The sequence below is a fragment of the Oreochromis aureus genome, linkage group 3 (genome assembly GCF_013358895.1).
Source record: "Oreochromis aureus strain Israel breed Guangdong linkage group 3, ZZ_aureus, whole genome shotgun sequence".
NCBI lineage: Eukaryota > Metazoa > Chordata > Actinopteri > Cichliformes > Cichlidae > Oreochromis > Oreochromis aureus.
In genome coordinates, this window is record NC_052944.1 from 34741197 (window position 1) to 34766764 (window position 25568).

Consider the following 25568-nt stretch of genomic DNA (forward strand, 5'->3'; position numbering starts at 1 on the left):
GTACAGTTTGGCCCTTTAATTGTAATAGTAAAAGAAGATCTGCACTAGCAGGGATGTGGCTTTTAAACTCATCTTCTTTCCTCTTAAAGGCTAATCAAACCTACTAGAGAATCATGAAGCAGAACTGGATTAAAGGGAAATGAATTTTGAGGTTTGTTTTAGACTCTGTAAGGGCCACCTAAAAATTTCAACATTTGAAATTGTCTTGATTCCAGATACACCATGGGAACACCAGCATTTACCATTCTAATCTGTTCAGTGCTTATTTATGAGGAAGAAAACAGGAAAACATAAACAGTGTAAAAGATGTATGTAGCCACGTGACGTCACCTAGTGGTAGCCCTGTTTTGAACGTTTGCCATTATAAAGAAACCTAGTAAATGATTGGATCATTGGCTGATGACACATGGTTGAGGAGTTCAACCAATGGGCATATCCTGGATGACTCTCCTTTTTAACTATATAAGAATGACCAAAATCTACAAAATGGCATTCACGTTTTATTCACTATGATTTGAAGCTAGGAACTGAGACCATAAACTCATAAGAAAAGATTTTGCAGAGGTCACAGGAAAACTGAGGCGAGGACCATTTTCCCAAAGACTCAAATACAGCTCAACAATGACTTTCAGGAAGTGAAAATCCTATTCATATTCTCCATAGGGAATCTGACCATGAGCCATAATGTGGAAACCATCAAAAGTAGACTTAGTATAAGCTATGACATTGTGAAACTAAGGCGTGTGCTCCTGTAAAACCCACAACTTTCCTACAGTTTCCTAAACCCAAACAGCAACATATCTAAATGTGGAATTCAATGATACCATGGAAATTTTTAAATTAGCGAACGCCACATTACTTAGTCTACATCCACATGCACATGGATATCTTTAAAAACATGGATTTTTTCAAGTTTGTTTTCAAAAACATCTCTGTACTCAAGTTCCATCAAGAGGATGCCAAAGCAACACTTGGCGATATCCATAAACCCTAACCATTTGGAAATGTTGGCAAGTCAGAAGCTCACAAACAATAACATGGCGCACAGTCTGACATCCAGAAAGGAGATAAAGGCTAAAGAGATAAAGATAAATATGTCTGATGCTCCGAAACAAAAGCTCAGTTTTTCTTGTCCCCATGTAGTCGCAGAAACAAAGTTTCTGAAAGTCTTCACCCTGGCAGGAGTTCTTCAAAATCTCAATATTCAGTGATCCAATATGCCATTTACATGAGGACAGAAAATGAACAGAAAAAAAATATGGTTACCAAAATACACACACACATGTGGACATTGCCTAAGTGAGCGTAAACTTTCAGAATCCATGATAGCACTGAGAAATGAAGCACTATACCGTACGAGGACAGGATAAAAGATGATTGTAGTTACCGGTGTTTTCTGAAGTCTTGTTTTAAAGCCTCGTGTTGTAGCCATCTTGGTTTAAAAGTACTGTACTCATATCCATGAATCTAGCATCCTGTTAGCTATCTTGCAAACTAGCTTGCTAGCTATTAATAGGCTAGCTACCTTCAACTACTTCCTTTGCCTTCACAAACTCTTTTTATTCAATTGAATTAAATACAGTTTAAACAACAAAAAAACTCATGGTGTAAACAGCTCATTAAAGATGAAGAAAACAGATGCTTAGAGAAATATTGTGACTAACTAGCATTAGCAGGTCGCCAGCTAGCGCTAGCATGTCAACATCTCAGTAAGTTACATATTAATCTCATATTTTATGAAATAAAACCACATAAATTTTACTTTTTTGTGTGACCAAAGCCTAAAGATGGAACCTCTTTTTAAAAAATTGTCAGTGGATAACATAATTCTCAGTGTGTTTCAAAATTTTGTGACCTCAAGTCTCCAATTGAAAAGCTGTGTTGGAAATTTAAGGATTTCAGTTTTGCACTTTCACAGTACTATTTAGGGAGTTTTTGGGTGTCCAAAAAACTAAAGCAAAGCTCACACTGTTCATTTGATCCAACTCTGCATAAAATCTTAAATATAAATATATATTTAATTGCTATATATAAATATAACAAGCATGCTGAAATCCAAACACAGCGGCGACTAATCAGTCGCTGTGAATTCCAGCTGTATTTTAAAAACTGTCCCATCTGGCATGTCCATCAAGCGGTTGTTTTAACAATTAATAAGACTCATCTGTGAATATGCCACTACTCAGTCTACCATTCCTGGGACAGGAGTGGAGCGACCACTCACTGTGTGTTTGTGTATGTGTGTGTGTGTGGGTTTAACACGTGTGCCCGGGATCATAGCCAATTGTAATGAACCATAGCAACTCTCACTGTAAACACAAACACGCAGAATGGTTTTTGTCAGCCGCTATACAGGACTTATAATTCAGTTTTTAAAAAGAAAAGAAGAGCGTGTAGAGCGCATGTGTGCGTGCGTGCGCGCGTGTGTTATTTTTCTTATGCAATGCTGTACAGAAATGTATATTTTTGTAATGTTCATCAGGGCATGAGTTACAAGACATGGTCGCTGCTGTGAGTCTGTTGTGAGTGTGTGTTTCTTCCTATTCTTCTGTGTTCTTCCTATAAACAAACGTCAAAAGTTTCTTTGGGGGGGGAAAGTTGTGTGTTGGATATGCTTAAAAAAGTGCCATAATTTTTGACTTTCTAGTGTCTTATTTTTTGGTTTGTATATATCTTAAGTTAATCAGAGGGCAAAGACGCAAAGTCGTTAGAACCAGTAAATCTTTCCGATCTATATATACTTAGTTTTTGCTCTAACTGCAGACTCGCCTCCGAAAACACAAGTCTCGATACAGATTGCAGTAAAGTGAAGGGTTTTATCTGTTAAAAAAGAAAAGGGGGGGGGAGCACTCGCACTGATCGACAGGGAGACGGAGAGTTCGTGAGCAGCAGTTTTACGTCACAGAGTCAGGGCTCCGGTGACGTCATATTGTCTGAGTCGTGTCTAAGGGAGCAGGTCGTTTCAAAGACACCCCCTCCTCTGTTTGAAAAAACCGTCACTTTTTCCTCCTCCCCATCGCTTTCACTTGCCTGCCACTTTTTCCCCCGTCTTCTTTAGAAAACACCCTTTTTTCCTCATTTCTTTCTATCAATCTTTTTCACTCCCCCTCCTCTTCTTTCCATTCAGCCCATCTTTGCCATCCTCAACTCCTTCCTCCCACCTCCCTCTGTCTCTTTCTCTTGTCTAACATTTTGCTATCCGTGGCCTGCAGGAAGCTAGTCGGTCAGGCGCCGTCTAAAAATAGTCCCCACCGAAAGCAGATTAAAAAGGAAAAGAGGAATAGAAAAGAAAAAGGAGGGGTGGGAGTAAATAAGTAGAAATGAACCAGGGGGCAGAGGCAAACCTTCACTTTGCTGCGGTAGACAGAAAAACATTGCCGGTCTTCGTTTTCTTCGTTCTTCTGTGTCTATTTTTATATACAGTCTCCTTATCCATCCTTTAAAGCCTCTTTTATTTTCTTGTGAGCACAAGCATTTACATGAAGGTTCTGTTTATTTGTGGTTTTTTGAAAAAAGCAGGGTTTGGGGCGAGTGCCTACAGCAAATAAGCAGGACCAGCTCAACTGTCAGTCAGGCTTATAATGTTTCCCCTCTGTAACCTACAACCTGGCAGAGATTGTCAATCGATTTCAAAAAAACCATTACAGAGCTAATTTTCTATCGGACCGAGTATGGCCTTCACGGACAGAAAAAGACGTAGTTTTACGCATCGATGCTGTTGGTCCCGATGAGAAACAGCACCGAGCGTGTTATTGGGTAACAATACTGTGATGTCAGAGACCTAATATGATGTTCTTGAATCATTCTTCCTGGATTTCTATGATTTCTTACTGTGTTTCCTTTGATTTTTGCTCCTCTCGGGTCTGTGCGGCAACACGGTCGGCTCATGATTAAAAAGTACAAATGCACTTTATAAGATGGACATGTTACACATTGCACTTGTAAATGTCGAATGTAAAACCTTGAAGAGAAAGATTTATTTTTACTATTGTAAATAAATGAAAAGAGAAACAATGAAAAAAAAGACTGCAAAAATTAAAAGAAGAAAAAGTGGAGAATAATTTGCCAAAAAAGATGAAAAGAATAAAAAAGGGAAAAAAAAATTCTGGAGTGGAGTAACGTCATTGTTTTGTAGGCTGTGTGACATTATCGGTGTGTGGGTGTCGTTTTCGAGTGTGTGTGGGGATTATGAGTGCGTGTGAGTCAACATTGCAGGTCACTGTAGTGTAAAAGGAAAGCCTGGGAATAAAAAAGAAAAGATGGTGCTGAATTATTAAACCACTCCCTGCTTGCATAACAGCAGAGAAGGCGAGATATCCCGGCAGGGAGAAGAGGGATCGGGAAAGAAGAAGGGGCAGATTCCAATAAAAGATGCAACACGCACACAAAAACACGTTTGATATTCCCGGAGAAGAAAACAGGAAGCCTGGAGGGACAGGATGGCGGGAAAGGTGTGAGAAAGTGTATATGTATTTGTGTGCCAACCCTAAAAACTGAAAGAAACACACACATTTGTGTGATCTACACCTCTTTAGGTTGGTGTATTCCCTGGAGACAACGATAGCCGTAGTCAGGGTGCTGCTGAAGGGTGGGGTCTTGATAAATAATTAACGGCGCTGCAGAATCGGTGACGCAGGTGAGTGTGTTTATCGTTTAACCTTTAATTAAGTTCTCGATAAACACGTTCGCCTGCTAGCGTGTGGGTGACAGCGTGAGACTTTAAAAGGTGATGTTCAAACTCCTTGACTCACCTCTATGCGGTTTCCACATGGAGGCGAAGAGCTCCGCTGTGTGCCCAGAGGTGAGTACTGCACAGTCAGGAGACGAGGGGAAAAGACGCAGCATCCACCCACCCACACACACACACACACACACACACGATGGGCTTATTTTACGTCATTACAGCAGCTCTCTTGCAACAAGCACGAAGCAAAGCCCTTCTCCCCTTTTCCTTATCCTTACTGTCTCCGTCTCACTCTGTATGCACCCTTACACCCTCAGTGAGTCACAGCACTCTCTCCACCATCTGCTGCAGGATGCTGCAAATCACCTCGATGTATGTGCATGTGTTCGAGGGAGAAACGAGCGCACAGAAGGTGGTGATGTTCCTGCATCTGTCGTGTCTGACTCGACACGCACACACATCCTGAGCCTGATATGAAACTGTGATTAGCATTCGAATGGAGCCTGTGACGATGACTTACTCCATGTGGCGAGGAGATGATTCACGAGTGGACTTGATGTAAAACTGAAGGTTATTAAGTCACTGATCTGGCATGTTTTAAAGTTTTCCAGGAACTGATTATTTTTTTTCTTGTAAATGGAGCATCTGATACACGTGACCCTGAAAAATGTGACATGATTTAATTCTTGCTGATTGGCGCTACTGTGACATACAAAAACAGTCCTCTTCAGACACACAGACAAGGGATTTGGTAAGTGTGAGAAGCCTTAATGCTACAAAAGCACGGCTATATACAACAGAGGACCTGTTATATTTTGCTCTGTGTATTGTCATATTTATTCTGCTACATGCACATATTAAACACCACCAAAGTTTCAAATGATGAGATCAGCGTACAGTTGTGGTCAGAAGTTTACATCCACCCTTCATGGAATGAATGTCAGGGTAATTTTGGGCTTTTAGTCATATCTTTGAACTGTTCGTTTTCCATGGTGGGATGATTGCCCAGCACACATAGGCTTTAGAAAACAAGAATTAGGTGCACAAGTCTGAATTTATTTTTCTGAATTTCTCTAATCCACACATGGTCAAAAGCATATCATGTACCAGTATTATTAACAGGAAAACAGCCCAGAGCGTGATGGTACCACCTCCATGCTTGACAGTTGGTATAGTGTTTTTAGGTTGTAAAGCTTCAGCTTTACCCTTTCGAACATACTTCTTGTCATTGTGGCTAAATAGCTCAATCTTTGTCTCGTAATATGTTTCTCCAGAAGGCGTTCAGCTTGTCTGGGTGTTGAGCTGCAAATTTCAGTCGAGCTTGAAGGTGTCGATGTTGGAGCTTCTTTCTTGGTCGGCATTAGTTTTTCTCTGATTATCTAATCAAAGGAGTTTGCAAGGAAAAGCGTCTGGACTTCTTTAAGTTGCTTGAAGACGTTTCACCTCTCATCCGAGAAGCTTCTTCAGTTCTAAGGTCAAATGGCCGAGAGTCCCAGATTTAAACCCAGTGGGAGTATCCCCCCCAATGAGGGACAAAGGACCCCCTGGTGATCCTCTAATCACATGCGCCAAGGTGTGAAAGCGGGTGTGGGACCTAATCAGCCAGGGTTTCGGGTGAGCCCATTGTGAAACCTGGCCCCACCTTGTCATGTGAATTCCTGAGGTCAGATGGCCCAGGATGTGAGTGGGCGTTAAGGCGTCTGGGAGGGAACTCAAAACTGGATTATAGATGGCAGACAGTTGGTGTCGTAAACCACCGCCTCTGTTCAAAGATGGTCGCTCACAGTGGACATAGATGGCCTCTTTCACTCCTCTTTCAAACCATCTGTCCTCTGTCCAATATGTGAACATTGGCATCCTCGAAAAGAGTGACCTTTATCCTTAAGATGCAGATGGACTGCTGAGTCTTGTCCTGTGGAGGTGGCTCTTCTATGTTGTGCCATGCGCTTGTGAAGTGGCTGTTTGGTCTCTCCAATGTAGAGGTCTGGGCATTCCTCGCTGCACTGCACAGCATACACCACGTTGTTCAGTCTGTGTTTTGGAGTTTTGTCTTTCGGGTGAACCAGTTTGTGTCTGAGTGTGTTGCTGGGTCTGAAGTACACTGGGATGTCGTGCTTGGAGAAAACTCTCCTGAGTTTCTCTGATACACCGGCTACATAGGGGATGACAACGTTGTTGCGTCTGTCTTTCTTATCCTCCCTCGCTGGTTCACCCGAAAGACAAAACTCCAAAACACAGACTGAACAACGTGGTGTATGCTGTACAGTGCAGCGAGGAATGCCCAGACCTCTACATTGGAGAGACCAAACAGCCACTTCACAAGCGCATGGCACAACATAGAAGAGCCACCTCCACAGGACAAGACTCAGCAGTCCATCTGCATCTTAAGGATAAAGGTCACTCTTTCGAGGATGCCAATGTTCACATATTGGACAGAGAGGACAGATGGTTTGAAAGAGGAGTGAAAGAGGCCATCTATGTCCACTGTGAGCGACCATCTTTGAACAGAGGCGGTGGTTTACGACACCAACTGTCTGCCATCTATAATCCAGTTTTGAGTTCCCTCCCCAGACGCCTTAACGCCCACTCACATCCTGGGCCATCTGACCTCAGGAATTCACATGACAAGGTGGGGCCAGGTTTCACAATGGGCTCACCCGAAACCCTGGCTGATTAGGTCCCACACCCGCTTTCACACCTTGGCTCATGTGATTAGAGGATCACCAGGGGGTCCTTTGTCCCTCATTGGGGGGGATACTCCCACTGGGTTTAAATCTGGGACTCTCGGCCATTTGACCTTAGAACTGAAGAAGCTTCTCGGATGAGAGGTGAAACGTCTTCAAGCAACTTAAAGAAGTCCAGACGCTTTTCTTTGCAAACTCCTTTGACTACGATGACCTGGATGACTGAGAACCTTCACAGACATCTGATTATCTAACATGGTGGAGTTTGTTCCTTTCCCAACAGCCAACAAGGAAGGGTCACTAGTCTGTCAGAGGGCTAGTGCAGAAAGACAGAGAACCATTCATGCTCACATTCACACCTACAGCCGCCTTAGAATAATGAGTTAACCTAACCACATGAATGTCTTTGGACTGCGGGAGGAACCCACACCGGCACAGGGAGAACAGACAGACAGAAAGCCTCCGTCCAGATGTTGTATTTGAACCTGTGGACCCTTTTGCTGTGAGATGATAGTGCTACACACTCTTCATCCACCTATAGTATAAAATTCATATTTGAGGTACAATTAGGTATGTAGGTCATATGACAGTAGAGCGTTCAAGAAGATAAAGATTATTTATTAATGTGAGGTTATCCAGGGAGATTTTCAAGGCTTTCTTAACAGCAGCATAGTGTTTATTTCTTTATGTTAGCTTAGCTTATAGCTAGTGAAATCTCCAGTGGAGTGTTATTGCTATGTTAGTGTTTTCAATCTGGATGTCAAGAGCGAAAGTGGTGGATGTTACTGAGATCAGTTATGCTGACAGAGACCAAAATTTAGAAACTGCGATCACGTTGTGTTATCTTAAACTAGCAAACGAGTCCGTAAACATCACAGATCTTAAAGCCAAATTGTTGTTCTCTCATAGAGTTATATACAACTGGGTGCATTTTTCCAAGCAGAGGTGTCGCCCCCTGCTGGTGATTAGAAGGATTGCAGGTTTGCAGAAAATCATCGCTTTCTAGACCCAGGAGCATCTATGAAACAGATAGTTTGCAAAAACTAAAACAATGTGATTTTTTTTTTCTCAAAAGCTTGTAAATAACAAAACACATCAGGGTCAAATAAGTTTTATACTGAAGAACTGACCTGTACTGTTACTCTTTACCTTGTAGTCTTTTTGGGTCTCAGAGCAGCTCGACAAAAACTGTTTGTCACTTGAAAACTGTATTTGGTCTCTTTATCCTCCCTTTAAAACTACAGAAATAATGTGAACACTGACTCACACAACTACTATGTACTATTTTATGTGCCTCTATATCATTTAGAGAAGGTGATATTTTAATCAGTGGTGAATATTTATTTATCTCAGTGCAGGACGGACTCAAACACCTGTCCTCTCTTAAATACAGTCTGTGCAAGTCATCCTGGGAACCAGTTCCATCGAGCACATATTTTATTTATAGACCTTTGATTCCAAAATTAGATCCTGACTGAAATTAGGTTCCAAAAGAAATGAACAAAGCAAGAGGACTATCCATCACCAAGACATTTCTGTTTCTGAGCATGGGTCAGCTGTAGATTTTTAGTCCGAAATAAAAGATATCTCTTCATCATTCCAGCATTTCTGCAGTGCTTGTTGTTTTTGCCACTGAACTGTCTCTCGCTCTCTTTTTTTTCTCTGTTTCCTTCACTGCTGTGTCACCATCTGTCCCCCAAAATGACTCCTCTGTCCAAAACAGCACCCATCGGTTCCTCCTCCACCCTGCCAATGGCCCAGAACGGCACGGTGCTGAGACCAAACGCGTCGCCAGCAGTGGGCGTGTCACAGCGCTGAGAACATAAAGTGATGATGGCTGGATTTACGTCATTGCTGTGAAATGACAGATACTGCTGAGTAACTCTTATCAGATTTGATTCTCTGTGAGAGAGGGGCTGGTAAGGTTTGCTTCTTTGTAACAAAATTTGAATGCACATAATTTGACCTGATGTTAAGGAGAAATGAATGCTCTTTACCAGAAACCATCAAATCATGTGCGTCACAGGATGTCAAACAACCATCAATGTCTAAAAATCTCTCTATTATATCCTCCCGTTATAGAAGACTGAACATGCCCAAATACAAAGTTCATAAATATCACTATTAATCTTATTTTAAATTGATTAAAGTTAACTAATAATTTGAAAATAAGCAAATATCTAATCAGCCTATCTTATGGCGGCAACTCAGTACATGTAGGCATGGTCATGGACAACCTGCTAAAATCCAACCTCAGAATGGGGAAGAAATGTAATTCAAGTGATTCAATCCCAACTGATATGCTGGGATTTTTCCACACAACCAACCATCAAAAAAGAAAATATCCAGTGGGTGGCAGTCTACTGTGTGAAAATGCATTGTTGATACCTGTGGTCACATCCAGACTGCTTTGAGCTGATACCAGGAGGTAACAGTAACTCAAATAACCACTTGTTAAAAACAAGCTATGCAGAAGATCATCTCTGAGTCTGTGGCAGAAAAAGACCACGCCGACCACACAACTCAAGAGTCTCGATTTCTGCTGTGACATTCAGATGGCAGGATCAGAATTTGGTGAACCCAACAGGACAGCACGGCCCCATCCTGTCTCATATGAACAGTGATGTAATGCTGATATTTTCTTAGCACATTTTGCTGTGGGTGTTTTCACATGTGGCTGACGCAAAAATAAGGTGAGAAACAAATGATGATCCATTAGTGCGTTAACCGCAAGGGACACAAAACAAACAGGACTGTGACTAATGCATAAAACGTAAAACAAAAGTACAGCATACACAGTTTTGTTCACCATTTATTAGCTATAGTTACATGCATACTTGCTTACAGTTGATTTTAGTGTGCAGTACACAGTTTCATTTAGTTTCATTGTCTAGGTTATATTACCCCAATTTTACTTTACAGGCTGCCTTACCAAAAAAAGTCTATACAACATAGTTCGTTTCTCACATTTTCAACACATAACAAAGTTTTCTTAGAAGCCAGTAGCCATAGATACACAAGGTACGCTTGATATGCGAGGTCTCAGCTTTTGTTGCCGGGACCGGAAAAGCTGTCAGCACATCAAAGAATACGGGAAGTAGCAAAATCGTCAAAGTCACAGCTTTACATTCTTAAACGCTGCAGGGTCACGAGCTACTCCGGGCAAATTTCATGACTGAGTATATCTATGGCTCCAGCACAACAACACGACCATAGAATAAACAATCAGAACAATCAGACCTGGCGCACACTTTTCTCTAGATTTTTGCATCCTCCGTTACGATACAACCTTTTTTTTTTTTTTAATTCTAGGTAAATATTGGCCAGGTCTGTTGCAAATCCACTCTATATCTCTTCATATGTGCTTTTTTGCTTCAGTAATAATGTCTATAAACGCAGGCCTTGGCACAAATCCTTAAATCTTATTCTAAACATTCAGGGAGAAAACCAAGAACCTGTCCACTCATTGTCCGCTCTTTAGTCCGGTTGTGAATCTCCAGCAGAGTGCAGTTGTTGAGTTAATTGAGTTTATATACAAGAACAAAAAAATTAAAGCTACTTTTGAGCCCTGTCCCTTTTTCAGAATCCTGTCGTTATTGGGAATAAACCTGCACAGGTAAAGGTGAAAGTACTGAGCAGTCTGAACAGTCTCAGGTACTGAATTAGATTATTACAGCTGTAGATATGGAGAACGAAATTAGGCCGAATGCTGCTGAACACTTTACATGTACAACAGTAATTAGACACTGAAGTTAGTGATTGTACAATTAAAGAAAACATGGCTAATGTACAATTTAGGCAAATGTGGAGTCCCACCAAGCACCACATGTCCGCTGATGTTTTTTCCCCCTTTTTCTGAGCTAAATATGACTGGCTAGTCAAAACTGTCATATTTTCAGGCTACTACAGTATTGTGCAAAAGTCCTGATCCATCCCTCATCGTTTTGCATTTTGGAAGTAGGTGCAGTACCTTAGTTTCATGCAAACATACATGTAAATACAGCATATAAGGAAAAAACAGAGTTTGTATAATTGTAACAGACTTGAAAGTCAATATTTGGTGTGACCACCTTTATTCTTCAGCACAGTCTGAACTCTTAGACAAGACTTCTTGTAATTTCTTTAAGTAGGAGTTGTTCTCCAGGCTTCTTTAGGGACAAAGCTCTTCTTTGGATGTTGGCTATCTTTAGATGAATTCAACAATATTGAGGTCTGGGCTCTGAGAAGGCCAATTCATGAATGATAGTGTTTCATTGAGTGTGTTTTTCATCCTTCCACTGAGACCATTTCTGATGAGGCATCAGTGAACAGTAGAGGGATCATCTGAAGCTCTCAGGTCCTGTGTCTGGTCTTTGTTGGATTTTTTTCTTATTTCTGACTTTCAGACAAAAATACTATTTGTCTGTCAAACTGTTTTATCTTTGGCATTTTTCTAGATTCAGCTAGAAAAATTAAAACCAATGTGATTTTTGCAAAAGGATGCTAGTTACAAAGTACCTAAAGATACAATTTAAAGTGAGTTATTTGTTAAGTCATCCTTGAATAATTCATAGGTCAGTGTTAAGTCTCTGCTCAGGTACAAGGACTGAACTGAAAATTGTGAAAGACCTTCAGAAAGTCTGGAGAACTATTACTCAAAATTTACAAGAAAGCGTGGTTGTCTGAAGGCAAAATATTTAAAAAATGAGATGACTCAAGACTTTTGCACCATACAGCTGAATTCTAACCATGAATCCACGGTTAGCCACCTCGAATCATGAATCAGTTTCCTTCTTAACAGCCTGAAAAAACGATTTTCACCTTTAACTTTTCAACTAAACGTAAAAGTTGTAGAGCAAACCTTTTAATGTAATCTTCCACACGTACACTTGTACTTTTTTTGGTTAGGTGGGACCGTTGAATATCAGAAACTGTTCAGAGCGCACGTTTTCCTAACATAGACAAATTAAAAACCAACTGAAACGCTGTTGGGTTAATATCTCTGCCACAATTCTAGCACATGGAGGAGTAGAACTCCACTTCCCACAATGCTTTGCAATTAAAGGTTGCAGCATTAAAAACAAAAAAGAAATCAATCATCTGAAAAGAAAACTAAAACAAATATTAAAATTTGTCTTTGCAGGATAATGTTTAAAGGTTAATCTGGTAACAATAATAACAAAAAATCACCCTTTACGTGGCTTCTGTGATATACCTGTTTTATCTGGTACCTTCATCCTGGTCTGGACAGTCAGAAAACCCTAAAATAAATCAAAGTGAACAACTCACTGCAGCACGTTTGAAAAAAGAAAAAGCACATTATAAAACACTACAGTCCAACCAGCTCATACCGAGGATTAGCCAAACCTATACCGAAAAGAGAGAAGAGAGAATATACTGTAGATTACTGCCGCGAGCCTCTTACACTTATGTATTTATAGTCCAGGGGCTGCATTCACAAAGCCTCCACAGACAGCAGTGCTGACCCAGGGTCGAGTGAAGGAGTGGACATGACCTTTGACCCTTGGGCTTTGTGAGAGCTGCTCCAGCTGTGGTTTAAGTGTGGAAGTGTTTATAATAAGACCAAGAGCACAGCACACAGTCACTGGCTGAAATGTCAGGCTTCACTTTATGAACGAATGCGAAAAATACCACTGCCCAGTCTGAACAGTGATAGTCACTGTTCAGACTGGGCAGATGGGGGGTCAAGTATTCAATGAGAGGGAAAATCGAACGAGGCTGCTGGCGCTTGTTTTCCCACACCAGCTTCATCCTGGGTGGGTGGAGTCTTTTATCACAGTTTCATCACACTATTCTAATGTTAGAAGGTATGAGTTTAAGAAGCGCACTGACCACACCCCTTTTTTGTTTTTGAGAGTTTGGCTTTCTAATCACTTTTATAACCAAAACATGGAGAGCCAGCTTCCACATTTCTCTGTGTAGTTTCTGCCTGTAAGCTAACGCCAGCGTACTGTGAGCTCATAAACACACCTGTGAGATAAAATATTACTCTGAGCATTTCAAATGCTGCTGATCGTGTGTTTGTTTTGATATTCTGATTAGGACCTCTTTAAAAAAGATGTATAATCATGTCGGGGAACATTTTCCAGAGGGCTCAAATACATAGATTTTAAAAAATATTAATGCATATTATCTGGCTTAAAGAATAGGATTATCTGCTCATCGGCCCAATAACACTGGGACTTTTTTTTACCCCAAATTTATAACAGTTTTAAGATGGTAGAGGTTTGTTTACATGTCACAACTGTAGCGATATCACACCATATAATCTGTATATAAAAGATGGCCCCAGCTAACCGTCTGAAAAGTGAAGCCAACATGAAAGCTGGAGTCTTTCTACCAACCAGCAGGGGGAGACCTCGAGTTGTACATGAATCTAAGGGAAACCCCATCATCGCTCTTCTTCTGCAACTTTAGACTTTATGTGTGGATGTTGCACATTCTCCCTGTATCATTGTGACAGTCAGGAAGGAGGGCTCTCCAGGATATGCTAATTACCTAAAGACTCTAGGCTTTATTGTCGAGACCTCACTAATTAACGGTAGGCCCAAATCTCATAGAGTGTACAGCATGTATGTCCAACAGCTAACCAGCACTTGTTTATTGCTGTGTAGCTTTGAAATGCTTTCTTCAAAATGTAATTTCATACATCCTTTGTAACTTAATCCAACCCCATTCGTTTTTCCTTAGTATGCTAATGGCTCAGTCACACTGGAGTAAAAACCTTCTAAGAAAAAAAAGGTGGTTACCTGGTAATTTCACTGAATTTTTTTGCGCCCAGCAACAGACTTCAAGTAGACGCAGCAACTAACTGGTCACCCAGAGCTTCAAAATGCAGCACCGTCATCCTTCTGGGGTTTCATCTCGACTGCACAGGTCGCCTGGTGGGAGGCAATCGGTCTCTAAACAAATGCAGACTGACTCAAACACTCGACTCTCAGACTGACTGGCAAAGGTTTGCAAATCACTGTCCTCTACTTTCTAAACACAGAGGTGTCAGCACTGTCAGGATGTTGGACTCCATCTCAGTAAGTCTGTACCAGAGAGCACAACTCGTCTATAACGCGTCTCTTTGCAATAGACTCAACTCAGCTGGTTGCATACTGGTTATATTCCTATATAAAAGCAGGGTTGTTGAGTGCCAATGTGACTGAAGCATAAACTAACGGAGCTCTCCAGACGAGCGTCTCCAGTTGTACATACCTCCACAGAGCACTTTTATCTCCCATTAGCTACAGCTACATTAGCCACTTCCTGTTAGCATGCATGACAGCTCACTACACAGAGATAATGTTCCTCCTGCTGTCTCACGCTGGTTCAGATGAGCCAAACTCCCAAAAGGTCAGTGTCTCCAAAGGAGGGTGTGCGTGTTTCGTAAACAGGCATGACCCAGAAAGCTAGCGAGTTATCTGCTAATAAGCTATTTTTCTTTTTTTCCCTGATTATCCTTACTCGTTTCCATAAATCCTTTCTCAACATTTGGCAGAGGAGTTAAGATTGCACTATAATTAGTTAGTCTTGTGCTATATACCTTGTGTTTTGTAAACACGTCGCCCCCATACTCACCAGGGGCCCACCTACATACAGAGCCTGTAATATTGCTAATAGAGCGTGTAGGGGAGGGGGAGCTGCTGCGTACTGAGTGTTGTTAAAGGTTAAAAATAAGCAGATGTGGGGCTGAAACAGTGTGTGTGGTTATTGTGCCATACACCCTGGGTGGCCGGACACAAAAACCTCTCTGGTTTAAGTTCACAGACAGGTGTGTGAGAAATGTATGACTGATATTCTTTTTTAATCAGACTTTTTTAGTTGATGATGAACATTAAAACTAACCAAACCCCTTAAGTTGCAACTTAGCGTCACATTTCTCCCCCTTTAACTCTCCCCGCTTCATCTCTCTATCGTTTTTTTTCCTTTTAGTCGGACCACTCGTTCTCGTCGAGCTCGGAGTCGTCGTCGGACTCGCTGTACTCCACTGCGATACGACGCGACAGGATCGTGGCCACGTCGTTGCCAACGGGCTCCCTCTTCGCCTCCTGCTCCCTCTGCTCCTGCACCTTCCTCAGCTGGATACCTGGAGGGGGAGGAGGAAGGGCGGAGTTAACAAAAACATTGAAAATTTCTTTGTGTTTGTTTCAGCAAAATCAAACTATTTTGGATGCAAAGGCATTTTTCACTTATTTCACAAAAACTACCAGGATGGATTAGTTTGAATAAATTTGTTTGTAAGCATCCAAAGTGAAACGTAGTTGTGTTAAATTCTCTGCTTCGGTATAACTCTGTGCGTCTCTTTCTCACACAGACGCACTCACCTCTACGTATGGCCGCCAGCAGGTCGGAGCGGGCGTCGCTCATGGGGATCATCCCCAGCATGGTGGACTTCCTCGTCGAGGGTGCCGCGTCCACAGCTGACTGACCGATAGCGGCGTGTGGGGGTGACGGGTGGGCCTGGTGGCCCGCGGGGGCTCCGGGAGGAGGAGGAGGAGGGGCGGCCGGGGGTGCGCCTGAAGGCGGGTGGGAGGGAGAGGGCACGTAGTTGGCCGGGGGAGGAGGAGGAGAGGGTGAGTAGGGACGGGAGAGGGCGGAAGAGGTCGGGGGGACAGCGGAGGTGGCGGAGGGCGGGGCGTTGGTGGAGTCGAAGGCGGTCTGGGCAGAAGGGATGGTTGGTGGGGGTGGGGGAGGGGCCGGCGGGATGTAGTACTCGGGGATGGTGGAGGGCTGCCCTCTGGTGATGGAAAGAAGTAAACAAAAGATTTTTAATGAGTAGAAACAAACTAAACACGATCAAAGCCCTAAAACAGATCAATCAATAAAACGCAGAAAACAAACCCGTGTGCGGCGCGGTAGTCCTTAACCGACTGCTGCCTCGGCCCGTTGACTGTCGGATCTCCTCCGGCCTGGACGGCGTGTCCCGAGGGGGTCCGGCCCAGGGAGGCCACGTGCCGACCTGTTGCCGCAGCCCCGCCCGCTCCCGGGGGCTGGTTGGCCGGCCTCAGGCCCCGATCCAGTGACTGTGTCTGGGCCGCGGCACTGAGGTGATCCCTGGTGTGGTGGTCGGCGGGGTGGGCAGTGGTGGAGGCCTGGGTGGAGGGGTGGTTGGGGCTGGCTGGGTAGGAGTCGGACGCCATTGATCTGTTGGAGGGAATGTGAGTGGGTTGTAATTGAAAAGTAGAGGGCAGGTAGGAAGCAGCAGTGAACATGATTATAACGGGAACATCAGATTTTGTATTCCTTGTATTATTTCCTGCTCTGCCACAGCAGTGACTTCAGTCCCTGATGAAAGTCAACCTCATCTTTTCCTCCAACCTGCTGTGACGCAATCCAGGTGCTCTGAACTACATTTGCCAGAAGAGGGCAGCACAGAGCTGTAAACGACACAGTAAGCTGGTACTTCTTAAATCTCTGTATCAAGCAGGTATGTGCTTAAATTATCTGACACTTATAGTGGCTGTGTAACAACACCAGCTTACTGTGTACTATTTATAGTATATGAATAGTATTTATAGGCTTTAAAGCCTGAGAGAAACTCTCTCATCCAATGCTCATCCTCAAACACTGACTGTACACATAAACTAGAACAGGAAACAGGACCTCAGAGAAAAACCCTCACTTATAGCTAATGTATGTGTGTGTGCACACGTGTGTTTACCTGCTATCTGGGGACAGTGAGCCTTCAGAGGACATGCCGTGGTAAGGGGAGGGGGCGAGCCTGGCGTCTGGTCTGAACTCTTTGTCGTAGGCCAGGACGTTCCACTCCTGGCGTCGGTTACGAGCTTTACGCACCTTCAAGGGTAAACCGGGAGACAGGGACATGTTACACTGCAGTTACAGGCAAAATTATATATATGTATAATTATTGTAATGGTGTTTAGAAAGATTAAGCTGCTGTATTACATCATTCTCCTGTAATCCTTTCACAGTCACTACCTTTAGAGTGCAGCATTAGAACAGCTGTACCTGTATTGCACCCTACTAATACAAAATAGATTTTTACTGTCTCTACTGCAGTAGCAGCATTTATGCAGTTACTAGTGATGCCTTTTAAAATGATTAAGAGCTCTCCACACTAACAATGTGGTCTCTGCTCTTTTTATTCCACTTTTATTAACTATTTTACCAGCAGTCTCACTTTTGTTTGGCTCTAAGCAGCTTTGTGATTTATTTTCTTGATCCCGCAAATGTTACTGATGCAGTTAGGATGACTGTATAAGACCAGTTAGATAATACATCTGCTACAGTGCAGAATCAGTGTAAATGAAGGAGGAAGTTCAGATTGCTCTTAGTAAGCCAGTAAATTCGAATTAAAGCGATTTTTCATGGGTGTCAACGATGGAAATTAAAGCTGAACTGAAAGAAACACAATATTCCCACAAACGTCGGAGAGCCTGGAGTCATTTGGGGTCTTCGATATGCAGACGCATGCAGGAGATATGTAAGAAAAGACTGATGTTCAAGGACATTAATGCGCTTTGAAATGTGCAGGTGTTTACACAGTTCCAAAAAATGGACATAGAAAACCTGTCTCCAAACCAGCTGATTATTACAAACAGATTGAGCGTGATTGCTAACTTGACCCCTTCAATCTACAAACTGATAACAGACTTAGTGACTAGGTTCAGGGCTAAGTTGTAAGCTAACCAGTAATCCCACTCATAGATAATGACAAATGCTAATCATATAAAGGTTAGCTGTACTGCTAGCCAATCGAAAGCTTAACACAGTTCAGTGTCGTATCTGCCCCCTGACCTCTGTATTATAACCGTGGTTGTTTACAGAATTGAACTGAATGTACTGACATCTTGTGCTAAATGGACTGTGTTTTAAATCCACTGGTCCAGCTGCCCAATTTGGAATCCTTAATGTGCTTTTTATATTTTACAGTGGTAAAGTAATGGCTGCTATAAAAAGAAGTTGTGTAGTATTTTTTTGTTTTTCCTATTTCCATGTTATTTGTCAAGCCATGACAGGAAATAACTTCTAAATAAATTCTGCTCAATCTTGCAGCAGAAAAATCCCAAAAGTTAATCACATTTAAGTTGGGCTCATTATTATAATTTGATTATAATAATGAAAGTGATGCTGTCAATATTTTGGTCGGTGTATGTTCCTACCCTCCCTGCTGGCAACGAGCTCTGGTTAGAGACAGAAAGATACGAAAGGTGTAAACATCCCAAAGGATGTCTGGGCTCAGCTTTAGAGGCTGGGTGAGGAGCTCAGTCATTGGCAAAGGACTCAATCTCTTCCAGCCCACTAAAGTAGATTGGACTCCATAGATTGGACTTGTTCGTCCAGCAGATCCCACAGATCCTTCAGTGGACTGAGATCTGGGGAACTTAGAGGCCAGGTCAACAGGTCAGAGTCATCGTTGCACTATCCTGCTGAAAGACTCCACAGACATCAGGGAATACCATTTTCATGAAAGGGTGTACAGGGTGTGCAACAATGCTTAGGTAGATGGTACGTGTCAAAGTAACATGCACATGGATCCAAAGTTTCCCAGCAGAACATTGATTAAAGCATCACACGGCCTCTGCCGAACCGCCTTCTTCCCATCGTGCATCCAGGTGCCAGGTGTTCCCCAGGTAAGCACCCAGCCATCCACGGGATGTAAAAGAACCAGGACTTCTTCTTCCATTGCTCTGTGGGCCAGTTCTGACACTCACCATTACCATTGTTGGTGCTTTTGGCCGTGGACAGGGGTCCACTGTATTCTGACAGCTTTCTATCAGAACCAGCATTAAGGTTTTTCAGCAGAGCTACAGCAACTCGTCTGTTGGATCGGACCACACGGGCCAGCCTTCACTCCCCAATCATCAGTGAGCCTTGGACGTTCATGACCCTGTCACTGGTTCACCGCTGTTCCTTCCTTGGAGCACTTTTGATAGACACTGACCACTGCAGACCAGGAACAACCACAACATCTGCGGTTTTGGAGATCCAGTTGTCTAGCCATCACAACTTGGCCTTACTCTACTCCTTATGCTTGCCCATTTTTCTGCTTCTTACTCATCAACTTTGAGGATAAAGTGTTCGTCTTCTCTCTAATATATCCCACCCACTAAGAGCTGCCACCATGAAGAGATAATCAGTGTTGTTCACTTCACCTGTCGGAACTACGATGTGCTTTATACTCTGTTAAAAACTGTTCATTAAATGGTTGTATAGAGGATTTAACCTCTTGCTTTACTCTTGTTTCAGAGGAAAGCTGATAAACTCTAATTAAATGACCATTAATAATAAACTTAGTAAGTGATTACTGACCTTCTTCACTTCTCTGCTCGGGTCTTCAACCTGCTTCTGCTGCTCCTATGAGTGACACACAAACAGACAGAGGAGCAGAGGGAAACTCAGCTGTTGGTTTTTTTATTTACTTACTGTGTAAAGGGAAATATAAAAAAGCACAACCCCATCACCAGCTTTTTCACCACGGGGTAAATTCACACTGACCCAGCCCCCAACAGACACACACAGTCTAAGCACCACCCAGTCACTATTAGGCAACACCAAAAACACCGGTACAGATGACAGAGCCAAAACTTGTGGGAGCACAGGACAGCAACCAAACCAAACACGGAGGGTTAGCAAGACGGTGAGGTGGTAAGCTAAGGCGACATTAAACACACACACACACACACAGACAAACAGGAGGGAGTGTGTGTGTGCGCGTGTGTTGGCATTCATTTAGTACTTTCATGTGTATCAGCGTGTCTCAATGGTGTTAGGACATGTCTGCTTTGATAGGTGAGTCTGTAATGTGTGCTAGTGGGATGTGTGGGGAGGAAGTGGAGGGAGGGGAAGTGGGTGGGGGGGCAGAACGGGGGCAGGTTAGGTTAGGGGTCGGGGTTGTCTTACAGAGATGGACAGGGGGCTCCTGGGTTGGGCCTGTCTGGAGTGGGGCCTGTCAGGGTGGGCCGGACAGCCCTATGGAAACATGGGAGAAAGACAAGCTGGTGCGTTAGACTGAGCAGAGGAGGCGGAGGAGGAAGGGGGGTGGGGGGTGTCTTCAAAGGCCAGGAAACTAAAGATAGAGAGAAACGAAGGAGGAGGCGCTGTGGGAGGAAAGGATAGAGGTGGAGGAGCCATCCTCCTGCAGCTCGCTCGGGCTCTCAGACCTGTTGAGTAACAGCTGAAGCTGCGTTGTTTCGGAGGTGGGAGGGGGGGTTTCTGCATGGTTTCCAGGTCGAAGGGAGGGAACAGAAAAATGTGAGCAGCATTAAATTCAACAGAAATATTGACAGAACTGCAGCAAACACATGCAGCAGCAGCTGTTCGGCAGTTACAACAAAGGAAGAGAGCGCCAATGGAACTGTGAATCAAAGGGGAATACCAGCGAACCTCAACTCTGAAATATTCATAGTTCAGTTCCTATTAGTTTGAATGGATTAATAAACAAGAACAATGGTGGTGTGCTGGAGCTCCTTTCAGTGCTCCAGGTTATTGGTGTTCACGAAGACGAGCGCACAGACCTGCAAACTGAATGCACTACTTTAAAACAGCAGGACACAGTTCAGTTAAATCCAGCAGGAAGTGAGCGTACAGTAGTGTGCTAAAGACTCGAGTCACCTCTGGTTTCTTTACATTTGTGTAGGAAAATGGGAAATATTCTTATTCCTCAGCACAGTCTGAACTCTCTTAAGGAAGTGTTCTTGTAATTTCTTTAAGCAGTCTTCAGGAATAGTTCTGCGGGCTTCTTCACGGACATTTAAAGCTCGTCTTTGGATGTTTCTGCATTTAGATTGTCTCACACTGCTTCAATAATATTGATGTTCGGGCCCTGGGGAGTCCAATCCATGACTGATATTGTTCCACTGTGTGTTTTTCTATCCAATCAGATGTTTGCTGGATGGTATTGGACCTTATGGTACTTTTTTGCATTCATAATTCCATCAATTTTGACAAGACCTCCAAAAACACTGCAGCTCTAAACAATGGGAGAGCCTCCAGGATTTGAATCAAAACTTTCAAATTCAGATTCATCACTCCATCAGATCTGTTGTCACTGATTTTCGGTCCAGTTCTTGTGTAATCTGGCATAGCCCACACACAGCCACCCTTCCACTGAGACCATTTCTGATGAGGCTTCAGTGAACAGTATATGGATGAGTTGAAGGCCCAGTGTATCCCTCAGGGCCGTGTCAGGTCTTTGCTGGATTTTTTTCCTGTTTCTGAAAAACATGACTTTCAAGCTGTGTCCCAAAACATCGGCTGCATCCTCCTGAGGCCGCATTTGTAGACCGATTACATCACAGCGACGCGACGAAGGCTGTCCCAATTTGTAGACTCCTCCGAATTCGGCCGACAAATGCGTCCTCCTTTTCCCCAGATTTGAAGGATGGGTCGGGTGTGTCCTTCGTGGCCCACCATATCCCAGAATTCATAGCGCGGCCCAGCCAATTCAGGTTTCCAACAATGGCGGCCGCTACTAAGTTTTAATATTACTCTTATTAATCTTTCTGGGTCACAAAATAAACTTTTAACATATTTGCAGGCGAGAATGTAGCTGTGTAAACTTCAAATATCTGCTCAGTTTATCAAGACATCACACATTTGCAAAAGTGCTCCGACGTTTTCGGAGACGTCTGTTATCAACCAGATCAATAGCTAACCGGGGGTTCAATGATCACTCGAGCCATCGTGAACAGCGGACTCCCGGCATCATCGTTTTCAGACCCCTGTGGTCTTTCGCTACTCAGGTTAAACATGATATATAAGTCACTTAGATAACTTAAAAATATAATTGTTTGCCTTTTTTTGGTGTTTTATTTGTTCCGGAGTAAATCGGTTTGGCTGAGATCAAAGTTATTAGATTAGATTAGATTAAATAAAACTTTATTAATTCATCGGGTGGGTTCCTCCGGGATTTTCACACAGCTGAATAAACGTCAAACAGAAAACTGATTAAACAGAAGTATGAGATGGTCGTGTCTTGTTATATTTTAGATAGCAAGGAGCAGACAGCTGAGTTTATTAAACTCCACCGAGACAGCGGTGACGCAAATCTGAAGGCTAGACCGTCCCATTTCACAGCCTCGCACTTCCGGCCTTCTCAGTCTTCGAAGGACCCGGTCCACGTAGACCGCGAAGGCCGGGTCCTCCGAAGGATGCGGCCTAGGTTTTGGGACACAGCTTCAGACGCTGTTCATCTGCTATAGATATATATTTTTAGACTCGCCACTTCTTCTTCTTCTTTCCACTTGTCATGTTTCCTCAAACTTTTTAAGGGACACACTGCACACCATGTTGAAATATGGGAGGACGAGGTGAAACGGCTATTAGCCACGGTTTTGCTGGTTAATGCTAAAACACTTTTCGAGTTAGGTGCCTTTTCTGTTCTTGAATGATTCATAGGTCAGGGTTCAGTGGTTTAACAAACAAAACAAAATCCTCTAAAAATGGTCAGGTTCAAGGACTGGACTGAAAATGAGTGAAAAAGCAGACAATGTCCAAAGAAGAACTCTGAAAGACCTTCAGAAAGCCTGGAGAACTATTACTCAAGAGCACTTAAAGGTCTGTCTGCTTGGAAGAAAAATATAAACCAATGAGTGGTGTCTCAAGAGTTTTGCACTGTACTGTATGCTCACATGATCTCATTCAGGCGATGTAACTACAGCCAAACACGACGTTTGTATAAGTTGTATTCCCCGTCGATCACGTTGTTGTCTCTGGATAACCGGCCTGCTCAGCTGCTGCTGCATCGATAACCGATTAAACAACCAAGCAAAGCTAAATGGAGAGTACAGTCAGAGAGAAATGAAACTGAAATAACAGCATAAAATGGCACCACCGGGCAGGAAAATAAAAATTCGCAAAATAAAGCAGAAGATGAATTTCTTTAACCGTTTCCAGACCCACGGTGACGTACACCCAAACATACAGCGCACGCTCACGAACACTCGTTCGGCGCACACATCGTACCTTCTGTCGTCTCTTCTCTTTGCGCTTGTCCTCGGTGGCCTGCAGCATCTTTTCCTTCCACAGGTTGAAGAAGTAGGAGGGGTCGGTGTAAAACTTCAGGGCGTCCTTCTTGTCATCCCTGCGAGGAGGAGGAGGAAGAGGAGGAAGTGAAACTAAGAAAAAAAAAGAGCGGAGCTTGGTAAATTATCAATACTGGCAGAGAGGCTAAAAGACTGACCTATAGGGGGTGAGAATATTAAGTGGTGGAGGTTTGTCACATCGGTGGTACATCTCCACCACAGGGTTGGGCACAGAGGTCCTCGACACCACCTGCTGGTCCTGAATGGTACTGCTCTTAAAGGCCTTTCTCATGTTGATGTCCTGCAGAGAAACTGGAAACAGAGAAGGAGGACAGTATTAAATTATGATAAGCAAACAGAACGAAAAACAACAACACGGCGATTAAGCCGGCAGAATCACAAACACTGGTGTTTGACATCATAATCCCCCAAAACAGCCGGTTTCAGCCACTAATTCCTTCATATGCATCACTCTCCTCTACCCTCTATTTTTTTAAAGGCATGAATCAAAGTCAGGATTTGTGGTATTAAGGGAAAAAGAGCCTAATCTCTTGTTAGGGCTCTTAGAAGAAATTAGCACAAGTTTAGCAAATTTTTAATGCCAATTAATTCAAGCTTCAGGCTGATGGAGTGACCAAAGAAAACAGCAACCTGGAAAATAAACATTTTAAATTCTACTTTAAGGACAATTACGGACAATCCGAGTGAAAAATAAAAACAGATAATCATCAGAAATTAATAATTTTCCTCTTTTTTTTTTAGTTTCCTACAGTGGAGTTAATCATTCTTGTGAAATGCATCTAATCACGTCCCATTTATTATACCGACTACACCATTACATCACACGTCACATGCTCGGAGCTGAATGACAGTGTGCGTCTGCTAGAGTTCTTCATTAAATAAAGATTATCTGCTTTTTATGAAGTCTAGACTCCATAAATATGCAAACATCTGCCATTCTCAGTGCGTGTGCAGTTTTTGATTGGCCGATATGTTTTTCAACCAGCCACCAGGGGGCTCTGCTTATTCCAGGAGTCCTTTAAACACCGGACACGTGAGATTTGTGTGAATGTTTCATATTTTAACCCTTTAAAACCTGAATCATTAAACAACTGCTAGAAAATTCTAATTTTTGAAAATGGAGGGTTTATTGAACCTCCTGACAATAAAATAAAAAAATTAAAAATTAATTAAATATTAATTTGCACACATGAGTTTTAGTTTGTATCGTATTTGCTACATCCGGTATTTTTTTTTTCAATTTGTTGCTTAAAAATGTTTTGCGCAATTTATTTATGTTATTTATGTTAAAAGAATGATGATGTTGAAGTCTGAAAAACTGTGGGTATTAAATATACTTGTTAAACCCACACATAGCGGGACAGCAAAATTGCCCTTTTTGTCAGTGTAAAAAAGTTTAACAACAGATTTAAACTCTGAGATGTCTTAATACAAGATAAAGAAGTGCAATTTCAACAAGACGTCTCAGTTTTTGTACATTACAAATGTGTAAAATTACAGAAAGAGTTTCTTTAATAGTGAAAAACAGGAACTTTTCTGTTATTTAACTGTATCTCTATTCACCAGCTCGACCCACATCCTCATTTTAGGTTTGGCAGTGTTTTTAGTAGGGAAAGGCGAATGGCTTAATCAAGAATTGAGCTGCGGTTTGGGGAAGGCCTCGATGTGGACTGGCGTCGGCTCCTGGGCCTGGCAGATCCCCATGTACTAATGAGAAGTGAAAGAATTGAAAAAAGGGGGAACTAGGGTGGGGCATGAAAACGAGAACAAACAGCTTGTAGAACTGGGGGGGTCGTAATAAGATAAGACCCGGAAGAGGCATGTTTGGAGGCATGGTCCCGCTCCTGAAATTCACATAATTTATCTCCAATTACTTAACTTAAATGGCTGTGGGGGAGGTCTTTGTCACCAGGAAAAGCCGTAGAATTTATAAAAAGAACATTTCAAAGTCCCCAAATTTTTTCCAAAACACATCAGCAGGCTGCTGGGACGACTCTGGCCATTCACACCGAATTTGGACGAATTTCCTTTATTTATGTGGCTAATTGATAACCCTGATAAGTGGAAGAGAATGGATGGATGAAGAATCTGTATTTTGTTTCTCTTTCCTTAAAACATATGCAGGAGATAAGACGCTAGCAACTAATCAAAGAAAATAATAATACTGGCGGCTGTCAGCCTCTTGGTAGATGCACGTGTAGTATA

General features: G+C 42.7%; 1 protein-coding gene across 3 annotated transcripts in view; it reads right to left on the reverse strand.

The window, feature by feature from the left end:
- Positions 1-10162: 10162 nt before the first annotated feature.
- The window catches only part of zgc:109889 (uncharacterized protein LOC553542 homolog), a 50889-nt gene continuing 35483 nt past the window's right edge, over positions 10163-25568 (reverse strand). For 2 of the 3 annotated variants that reach the window (XM_031726931.2, XM_039610441.1), the window contains 8 exons: positions 23501-23654; positions 23284-23401; positions 20221-20289; positions 19630-19674; positions 17018-17151; positions 16198-16500; positions 15681-16093; positions 10163-15442 (listed from right to left, as the gene is read on the reverse strand). In XM_031726931.2, the coding sequence (XP_031582791.1) occupies positions 15285-15442; positions 15681-16093; positions 16198-16500; positions 17018-17151; positions 19630-19674; positions 20221-20289; positions 23284-23401; positions 23501-23654 (1394 nt within the window). In that variant the 3' untranslated portion in view covers positions 10163-15284. The remainder of the gene's footprint in view (positions 15443-15680; positions 16094-16197; positions 16501-17017; positions 17152-19629; positions 19675-20220; positions 20290-23283; positions 23402-23500; positions 23655-25568) is intronic. The other variant, XM_031726932.2, reaches the window with a different exon arrangement.